Source organism: Arachis hypogaea, chromosome 2 (genome assembly GCF_003086295.3).
Source record: "Arachis hypogaea cultivar Tifrunner chromosome 2, arahy.Tifrunner.gnm2.J5K5, whole genome shotgun sequence".
NCBI classification, from domain to species: domain Eukaryota; kingdom Viridiplantae; phylum Streptophyta; class Magnoliopsida; order Fabales; family Fabaceae; genus Arachis; species Arachis hypogaea.
This window is the reverse complement of record NC_092037.1, coordinates 101795703-101805857: the sequence shown is the minus strand read 5'-3', so window position 1 is coordinate 101805857 and position 10155 is coordinate 101795703. Positions and strand designations below refer to the sequence as shown.

The 10155-nt window shown below is 28.5% G+C and overlaps 1 protein-coding gene and 1 long non-coding RNA gene across 3 annotated transcripts; both read left to right on the top strand.

Moving 5' to 3' along the window:
• Positions 1–299: 299 nt before the first annotated feature.
• LOC112758626 (cell division protein FtsZ homolog 2-1, chloroplastic-like) lies at positions 300–3906 on the top strand. Of its 2 annotated transcripts, none has more exons than XM_025807339.3 (8): positions 300–422; positions 731–1505; positions 1777–2076; positions 2331–2421; positions 2626–2750; positions 2894–2986; positions 3194–3259; positions 3515–3906. In XM_025807339.3, the coding sequence occupies exons 2-8, from the start codon at positions 849–851 to the stop codon at positions 3644–3646; spliced, it is 1464 nt and encodes a 487-aa protein (XP_025663124.1). In that variant the 5' UTR covers positions 300–422; positions 731–848; the 3' UTR covers positions 3647–3906. The 2 variants fall into 2 exon arrangements, with proteins under 2 accessions (XP_025663124.1, XP_072063137.1); XM_072207036.1 differs by lacking the exon at positions 300–422 and adding an exon at positions 426–552.
• A 2561-nt stretch (positions 3907–6467) lies between these two features.
• LOC112758647 (uncharacterized) lies at positions 6468–8912 on the top strand. Its single transcript, XR_011867642.1, has 2 exons — positions 6468–7010; positions 8508–8912. It is a non-coding gene; the product is annotated as an uncharacterized lncRNA (long non-coding RNA).
• Positions 8913–10155: the final 1243 nt, after the last annotated feature.

The following is a 10155-nucleotide window of genomic DNA, read 5'->3' as shown; positions in this document are numbered from 1 at the left end:
CCGGCTAGGTAATTGATTCTCGGTTATTCTGATTGAATCGGCCAGTCCAATTCGATTTTCAGAACCATGATTCCATCGTCAATCATTGAATAATACAATCAAGGAATTTAAAATTTTTAACTTATAACATGGTAATTTCATTTTGATTAAAAATATCCTATAGAAAAAATTATCTACAAATTAACTATTCATATAAAATAAATATTACAATACGAAATGTATATTAAAATAATACATTACATGCATACTAATTAATTTTCAAGTGTGTAGAAAGTTCTTTATTAAAAAAAAGAAAAAAGAAAAAAATTCTGTTAAAAAAGCGCAGGATAATTTTGCTGATGTAGCTACTAACACTGAAAACGCCTCCTTCTTTTTCCTTCCATTTTTGGTATTCACTGCTTCCACCTCTTTCATTTTCTCAGGTCTCTCTCTCTCTCTCTAACTTTTTTTTCCAATTTATTTTTCGTTGCTTTCACCAATCACCATTCTATGTCTTCTCCTTTATTCTTTGCTGTGTTGATTTCTATTCTCTGTTCCATCATAATTGATTACGTATGGTTTTCTGTTCACATCAATATACTATGTTTTCACATTGTAGGTCTTAGCATTCCTTGTTCTTAGCTTTATTATCTCCATTTTGTGTATTCCCCTTGATTACACATATATTCCTTTTTTTTAGCATTATGACTATGTAACATTTTCGGGGCACATTTTTTTTTTTAATGAACAGGTATTTGAAGAAAAATTTCTGGGCCAGCTGAAAGTTTGAATCTTTTAGGTTAGGACTTTAAATTTCCACCATAAATTTGACTTTAATTGTGGCAATTTGAAGCTTGGGTAGCATAAAAATGGTGGCTACTTGTATGTCAACAAGTTTTGCACCTTGTAAGACCAGGAATTCAGCAATGGTGCTTAATGTTGTTGGGGGGAGAACATTGACAGAGAATTACCTTGGTAGGGTCTGTTTCATGAAAATGTATAACAAGAAGTATGAATTTTTGGGTGGCATTCGAAACTTGGGTCTAGTTAAAGTTAAGTGTTCAGCAAATTCCCATAGGGTTAGTCCATATCATAGTCAAGACCCTTTTCTAAATTTACATCCGGAGGTGTCAATGTTAAGAGGAGAAGGGAGCAATTTAGGGAGCAACCCGAGAAGGGACGATGGTTCGGGTAGAGATGTATCCGAGACTTTAGGAGTTACTCCTAATCCTAGTAATTACAGTGAAGCAAAGATCAAGGTTATTGGTGTTGGAGGTGGTGGATCAAATGCAGTGAATAGGATGATAGAGAGTAAAATGGGTGGTGTGGAGTTCTGGATTGTTAATACTGATATTCAAGCCATGAGAATGTCACCTGTCTTGCCTGAAAACCGTTTGCAAATCGGTCTGGAGCTTACACGAGGTCTTGGTGCCGGTGGTAACCCTGAGATGGGCATGAATGCTGCAAAAGAAAGCAAAGAATCAATAGAAGAAGCACTTTTTGGAGCTGACATGGTCTTTGTAACAGTAGGTTCAGCTGCTTTTTCTTCAAGTTTATATCTTCTATGAATTGAAATATGGTTTTGCATACGATTTTCCTTTTAATAATGGTTTCAATATTACAACATAAGACTTAGTTCACATGCCCAATTTAGCATTCTGATTGTTGATAATTTACTTTCATTTGTATAAGGAACCAATAGTTCTTGGTATTTGATGTCTTAAAATTATGTATATTTTTTTCAAAATTTGGTTCTTTATTGGTATAATTTGCTAACCTTAAAATTACTTTTCCCAGGCCGGAATGGGAGGGGGAACCGGCACAGGTGGAGCTCCAGTTATTGCTAGTATTGCAAAATCAATGGGTATACTGACTGTTGGTATTGTCACCACCCCTTTCTCATTTGAAGGACGAAAGCGAGCCATTCAAGCGCAAGAAGGAGTTACAGCCTTGAGAGACAATGTTGACACTCTGATAGTTATTCCAAATGACAAGCTACTAACAGCGGTTTCTGAATCCACCCCTGTAACTGAAGCATTCAATCTAGCTGATGACATTCTTCGACAAGGTGTTCGTGGCATATCTGATATTATAATGGTATGAAAACCTTAATGTTGGTTTACCGTTATCAGACAATAGATTGTTTCTTTTTTAGTTCTTATTTTAGCTTATACTCATCAAAGTTTATGTAAATGAGTACAAAGGGAACATTATCACCTGAAGTATCCTGTGATATTATCTGTTTTTGTAGCTTTAATCCCTGTTCAATACATATGTAGGTAGCATAAAGTTGATAATGGTAGTTTTCTGTATATTCATTATTGTTCTTTGATTTTGATGATTGATTGCAGATACCTGGTATGGTAAATGTAGATTTTGCCGATGTTCGAGCAATAATGGCCAATGCAGGTTCTTCACTGATGGGGATAGGAACTGCAACTGGTATGTGTCTAAACTACATTTGCAGTCCCTAAATGATGATTTATAATGTGTGTAAAGGATAAATATGATAGTCAACTATATATTGTACTGTCCTTTGATTAAGGTTCCTTTTTGCTCTTGTTTTCGGTTCATAATAACAAGCACAATCTAATTTTTGAACTCTATATTACTGAAAATTTTCTTGTGGATTCTTCTATGTTTAAGGGAAATCCAGGGCAAGGGATGCTGCATTAAATGCCATCCAATCACCTTTGCTAGATATTGGAATAGAGAGGGCTACTGGAATTGTATGGAACATAACTGGTGGAAGTGATCTTACCTTATTTGAGGTGGCTGCCTATAACGATTTCTCGCTCTTACAGTTTCGTTTTTCCTAAATGTATTTGTAACAATCCACCTCTATCAGGTTACCGTGTTTCGAAATTCAATTGTCTTGCATTTCCTTTAATTGATGCCCCTTGATTGTTCACAGGTAAATGCTGCAGCAGAGGTTATATATGACCTTGTCGACCCTACGGCGAATTTAATATTTGGAGCAGTTATAGATCCATCACTCAGTGGTCAAGTAAGTTTCTTAAACCATTAATATACAGTTTCTCACCCGGAAATGAATTATGCAACATTACCCTTTTTTGTTTTCATCTTTTCTAGCTGTTGGAATTAGGACTTAAATGTCATTCAACCGGCCACTTTTCTAATTTTGTTCAATTATTTGAAGTTTTGAACATATAGTATAATCAGCATGATGGATTTTGTCATTGGTTTCATATAGGTAAGCATAACACTAATTGCGACCGGATTCAAGCGTCAAGAGGACGGCGAGGGCAGGCCCCCACAGGTATGGTTCAATTCTTCTGCTCGAGTAATGATTCAGAGTCCTAATTTATCCTCTTAATACTTAAACTGAGTAAAAATTCAAATATATACATTGTTTTCTAAAATCATCTTAAAGATAAAAATTCAAAAGTTTCTTTATTTAGAAGTTTGAAGGATAAGAGAAACCGAAGATAATGTGTTAAACATGTGTCTATTCGAGAATTTTTGTTGAACCTGTTATGCAAACTTGTAATTCTGGCATTTGTTCTACATACAGGCTGCTCAACTCGCACAGGGAGATACGACAGTTGGTATCAATCGGCGATCTGCCTCGTTCACCAGTGGAGGTTTTGTTGAGATCCCCGAATTCCTAAAGAAGAAAGGCCAGACACGCTATCCGAGGGCTTAACTGTGTTTCTCTCAGTTGCTTCAATCTCTTGCTTCTCTTCAATTTTCACTGTAAGGATATAAAATAATGCTTTTCTAGGTCTTAAGTCCTTAAACACCATTAGTAGCATTATTTACTTAGTTTTGCAGCTTTGAAAATTCATCATGAATGCAAATTACTTTCCAGCAATGATGCTTTGCCTTGCCATATTTGATTTTTGGTTTATTAGCTTGAATTCTTGTACATATAATATTTCAGCAATGGTAAGATTTTGCTATATAGTTCTTTGGCTTTTCATGAATATATTTGACTTGGTGTAGAAAAACATGATTATTGTGTATCAAGATAACTGTATTCTTAATTTTTCTTTAACCCTGTATTTAATGATATCATTTCAAACAAACTACCAACACAAAAATAGATAAGAATACTATGATTGTTGTTAATTGATTTCTTTGATTGTGTTTGGTAAGTGTCTCGGAATAGAAAATAATGAGATACATGAAAGAAACAGTCGTTTGGTTTGTATTTTCATTTTCTGTTTTTATTTTTAGTATTTTTTATTTTCAGAATTTTAGAAAAGAAAGAGCGAAAATAAGAAGGGAAAATAGAAAATAAAATTTTTATTGTTTTCATCGTTTTTTTCTTTTTCTTTTACAAAATTCTAAAAATAAAAATATTAAAAATGAAAAAAGAAAATAAAAACATAGACTAAATGCATCCATATACATTCTTTTCAAAAGAGTTTTGTGTCTTCCAAACTCAATGAATAATTTTTCATACAATAATAGCCATTGATGTTAGCAAGAAACTGAAGTTCCAACATGATGTCAGGTCAAAATCATCTGAACATTGAATATATTTTTGAGGAGTGTTTGTAATTTGTAGCCATCAATTAGTCATCAATAGTGTGTTTAATGGTGTGAGATTATATCTGATGATGGAGAATTATTCATTTTTCTTTTGGTGGCTAAGTGCTGATCTGGTCAGATTTTAATAAAAGTGCTGACCTCCTTATACTTTTTCTATATTATTTTTTGCTCAAGACTATTTATGTGAGTCTATCACAAAATTTATGAAGTGTTCAAGAGTCACAAAATTATAAAAGAATCATGCAATTTTATTTAGTAGGGCCTTTAAGAAGACATAACCATGTGGAAGTTATAGTCACTCCAATTTTCATTGATAAAACTATCTTCATCTCCTTGTCATTCTCCACACTGTATAACATCTTTGATTTGATTTAACTCAACCATACCCTCTCTTTATTTATCATTTGTTTAAATGTTATAAATGAATTCTACTATTATTTTCTCTTTTTTCTTTTAATTTATCTAATTTTCTACCGACATTAATAACATTGTTAGACTCATGTAATCGAATTTATTTAGGGAAATAAGGTTTTGTTATTGTTATTTTGTTCTTAAAAATCTTACTTATATATGTTTTTCTTTCTTTTGTTAAGATTTAGTGACATTCAATTTGTAGTTTGTTTATATAAAATAATGGATAGTTATTAGAAACTAGACAAAGAGATTTTTTTTTTTCCTTTGAAAAATTACTAACAATTTGTCAATAGATGTCACCTTTCAGTCTGTTTTTTCTTCTCCCTTACTAGAAACATTAATAATAAAAAAAATTCAATAATAGCAAATTTTAATAAATCATTAAAAAAGTCATGACGTAATTATTAAATTTTAGAATAGACGTTTAACCGTCTAAGAAATGAGTAACAACAAACATGTTACTTCCTTAAAGACATTTCAATAAATATTAATTAAAAGAATTTTTTTTTTACATATCTAAAAATAAAGTGTTTATTGAGACTTTTTATTTGAGAGTTCTCATAAAATTTCAAATAACATGGAGTGGAACATAATTTGATATCTTTTCCAATTTTAGTTGAATAGAGTCCACCACTGAAAATCAAATCCTCCAACCTCATTGATTGAATTTTAAGGCAAGGATCATACCATCATATATCATTATCAATATACACATTATATTATAACCAATCAACATCAACTTCAGAATCCACTAAAAATGGATCCAAGAATCCCTTACTCTCTTCCAAGTCTTCTAACACACAAAAAAATCTTTCCAAGTCTCCATTTTCTATTTTTCATACTTGCATTATATAACTTGTATCTAAGCCAGCCACACAATATATTATTAAAAAAAAAATCAAAACTAGATATTAATTATTATTATTATTTGAACAACTGAAAATTCCTCCATACTTTACCAACTTAAAAAAAAATTCTAAAACGACAATTAATTGAGAATTAATGAAGAAACATCTTACACTAACTACTTCCTAACTATTTACACATAAATCATTAATTATTTATTGTCTGACCCAAAAACCGAACTTGTTCATATCTTAGATATTTATATGTGAAAATAATAATTAAAAATTATTAAAACCGCTTAACATAATATTTATTAATATTTTAACTATTGTTTCTATATAAAGATGTCTTTATGCTAGTAATTACCTTTTCATAAAATCTCCTTCTCCACTCACTATTTTTTTGTTCTTAGTCTTTTAGTTTGGCAAGTAAAGTTTAATCCATCATGAATACGAGCTTCATTTAAGGGGTTTGTCTTAACTAATAGATGTTGCATGCAAAAAAGTAAAATTCAAAACCTCTATGTTTGCTAATTAAAAAAATAATCCAATTTGTCAATAAACTATAATTCAAAATCTCAGATGACATAATCTCTCTATATCTACTTAAAGATTGCAAATTTGAGTGTCACTCCTAATTTTTTTTTAAAAAAAAAACTTAGTTTCCCTACATACTACTTATTAGGAGTGACACGTACCTTTTAAACTTACCATACAAAGAAGAAACTGTTGTGGTTGACGTGTAACTAAACTTCCCACCCATTCATTCATTGGCTCTATTCCCTCACACATCACCATTTTCTAAATCAAATCTCTCTACATAAAATGAAGTTGAACAAGAAAAACACCAAAACAACAACATATTGTTCATAAACAAATTTCCGTTCCTTGTTATTATCATTTGCTATATCTTTGCATGAAAGAGCAAGAATCTCCTTCAATGGATCAAGAAACCCCATCAACCACAAAGACCCATGTTTGTAACAACATGAAGATTCAACATGATGTGGCCATGGCAGAAGATCATAATAGTAATAATAACAATGTAAGAGAGAAGCTAAAGAGGCATAAAATTTCAATGGCAGGAAGGGTATGGATCCCAGAAACATGGGGTCAAGAAGAGCTCTTGAAAGATTGGATCGATTGCACTTCATTTGAAGCTCCTTTGGTTCCAAGCAGAATCATGATGGCTAAAGCAGCTTTAGTTCAAGAGGGTAGAAGAACAAGTAGTGCTGGATTAACAATACAAAACAGGTGTTGAATAATTTTCGTATTATCTATAAAAATATAAATGTATGTTGATGAATCCAAAGTTCAGTATATCATAAGTTATATGATTTTAGCTTTTGATGAATCTAAATGTCTGGTCCTTGTTTATTTTGGAGAGATTCTTTAATGGTGGAAATTCAAGTGCAGTATACTTCAGGTGAAGTTGATAACTAAAAGTCGTTAGATGATTTGACTGACTTGACTAAATTTTTATCTAACAGCTCTCAGCTATCAACTTAATGTGAAATCGACTGTACTTGAGTTTTCACATTTTTAAAAATAGTAGTTTGATTTTGGTTGTTGTTTCCTAATTAAGAATAAACAAATAAAGCATGCTATGTTTCATTCATCTATAAATGATGAGATAAATTGTTATTAAAAATTAAAAAAAACTTAAACAATTCAGCTAAACAATTCAATAGATCATGAGTCAGTTTCGTGGCACATATTTATAAATGAGTGAATGTGGTAAAACTAATAAAAGAAAATAAAATACTTTTTGAATAAAAGATATTGTAAAAGGATATCACTTGTTTGAAAAAGATATTAATACTTTATATTTATAGAAACATAAAAAAAAATTGTAATTATTATTATTATTATTATTATTATTATTATTATTATTATTATTATTATATATGTAGAAGATAATAATAAAAAATAATTTTGATTCTAAACTTTTTTGAGTTTGAATTTAAACTATATGATCGAATATAAGATTTTCTAAATATTTTCTAAATATTAGTATTCTTAAAATTTTTTAAAATTATACCGACAAGATAAAGTCCATGAATGGAAGAAGTTGCTGGGGAGATTTGATGTCCGAAGAGTGCATGTGAATTTTTATATGGTAGATTAATGTACATTTTAATATTTTAATGAGTCATGTATGTATGTATATATATCGATATTAAGTGCTGTTAGTCATTTTATTCTTTTGTCACTTGAATAATTTTTGGTAGTAAAAACTGCCGAGTGCCATATTATTTGCCATATAGTTCTGTCTATTATAATATAATATAATATTATTATTTTATTATTATATTTAAAATTTTATTTATATCATATTCAATTTATTATATATTTTTTTCTTATTCATGTATTGTTATTATTATTATTTAATAAATATTTTATAAATTTAAAAATGAGATTTATTTATTAATATATTTTAACTAATTTATAATTTTATTTTTATTATTATGTTATTGTTGATTTTTTAAAATACTATTAAGACTTGTTATATTGTTATTAATTATTTAAAATTTAATATAAAAATTTATTATATATATATATATATATTTTTAATTTATAAAACAACAAATCTAATTAAATCCAATTCAAATCGCTTAAAATTGAATTAAATTAAATTGAATTGTCTATACAAAATATCTAATCCAAATCGTATCGCAAATAGAATCAAACCGTCTGCGAACAATCCTACCTTGTTAATCATCTTAATGTATTTGCTTCCAATTACAATAGGATCAAGACGAGTTCAACATCAACAAAAGGATTTCGTGTTTTCAAGCTGGATCTAAGTGGTCCTAGATAGTTGGAGGTTGATGACCTTGGGTAAGAGTAGTTTATGCTGCAGGGGTTGAAGGTGCACAAGATTTTGGTGGTTGGCAATTGCATCTTTTTTCGCCATGCAAATACACTAAAATCACATTCACCGTCACATAATTTTGGACCATTAAATTTTTTTCAGCATGCTTCTTTCCATAATTATCAAAATCCAACAGACAATCAACTTGGTAAAGTTACTGAGTTATTGGATTAGTGGTTCAACTAATAGTTTAGTAATTGTATCGTTTGACAGCTGTAATAATTAAAAAATATATAAAATTATAATATAATATTTATTAAAAAATAAAAATTAATATTTAATATTTTATATTATTTAAATTTAAATAAATTATATATAAATTTTATTAGTTCGTTGCTTTAGTGTGATATATATAATTTATATAAATTATTAGTCTTTAATTTAATAGGTATAATCTGAAAAAAATAAAAAAAAGTTACACATAGATAAAATTAAAAGTAAAAATAATTTGTTGATAAAAAATAGGAAATAATCAAAATTTTAAAAGACAAATAAACATATATAAGTTGAATTACATGAATAAATATGTGAGGTTAAAATTATTCTAATAAAATATGAACTAATGTAAGGTTGCAAGTTTGGAGCATTACTCATGTCAATTTAGATATTATATATTCTTTTATTAACCTATTAAAGAATAAGAGTGTATCTGACCTAGTGGTAAGGGGCTATAGTTTTACACAGACTTTTCAAGATCGAATCAAACCGGTTCTTTGATTGAATCGACCAGTTTGATCCGAGTTTGATAATTATGCTTCTTCCTTACCTATCTCACTAAAAAGATATATGGTTTTAACTTTAGAGTAATAAATTTACTGGAAATTTACGTGTAATTATTTTAACATTAATTTGATATTTAAAAATTATTAATTGATAATTTAGTCAAATACATTAAATTATTTTAATTTTTTACTAAATTAAAAATACAACCAAAATTTGACTACTTTAAAATAAGTTGGAATTTATGAAAGTGTTTAAATTTTTATTATTTTATTTTTAGTGTTTTATTTTTAGAATTTAATAAAAAATAAAAATAATAAGAAGTGAAAATAAAAAATAAAAATATATACATAAACTAAAGACACTTTTAATAATCACAAAATAACGTGTGATTAAGATGTAAATATCAAATCACAATTAGGCCATCTTTCTTTCTTAACCCAAAATTTAAATGGCATAAACTACATCGGCCCAAACAAAGGAAATATTTTATTTAGACAAAAATAAATATATTGTTTTCAAGCCCAAAAAAAATCTTGTTTTCTGTTAAGCATGTGACATAATAAAAATACTCAGAAATAACAAAAATAAGATGGTAAACCAAAAAAAGAAATAACATAAATATGTTATTTTTATTTCTAGATAACATAAATACAAGAATTTTATAAAATTATACAGAGAAAATTTTTTTTATAATAAAGGTAAATTTAAAAAATAAAACAAAAAATATGAATAAAAATATAGAAATTTTGTTTTGGAAGACAAAATTAAATACTAAAGTTTCATCAAAGAGATTAAAAAATA

Excerpts from the sequence above, each read along its gene's own strand:
- LOC112758626 (XM_025807339.3), top strand. The coding sequence starts at position 849 with ATGGTGGCTACTTGTATGTCAACAAGTTTTGCACCTTGTAAGACCAGG. Across the intron at positions 2,751-2,893 it reads GTGATCTTACCTTATTTGAG|GTAAATGCTGCAGCAGAGGT; the intron begins GTGGCTGCCTAT and ends GATTGTTCACAG. Across the intron at positions 2,987-3,193 it reads ATCCATCACTCAGTGGTCAA|GTAAGCATAACACTAATTGC; the intron begins GTAAGTTTCTTA and ends GGTTTCATATAG.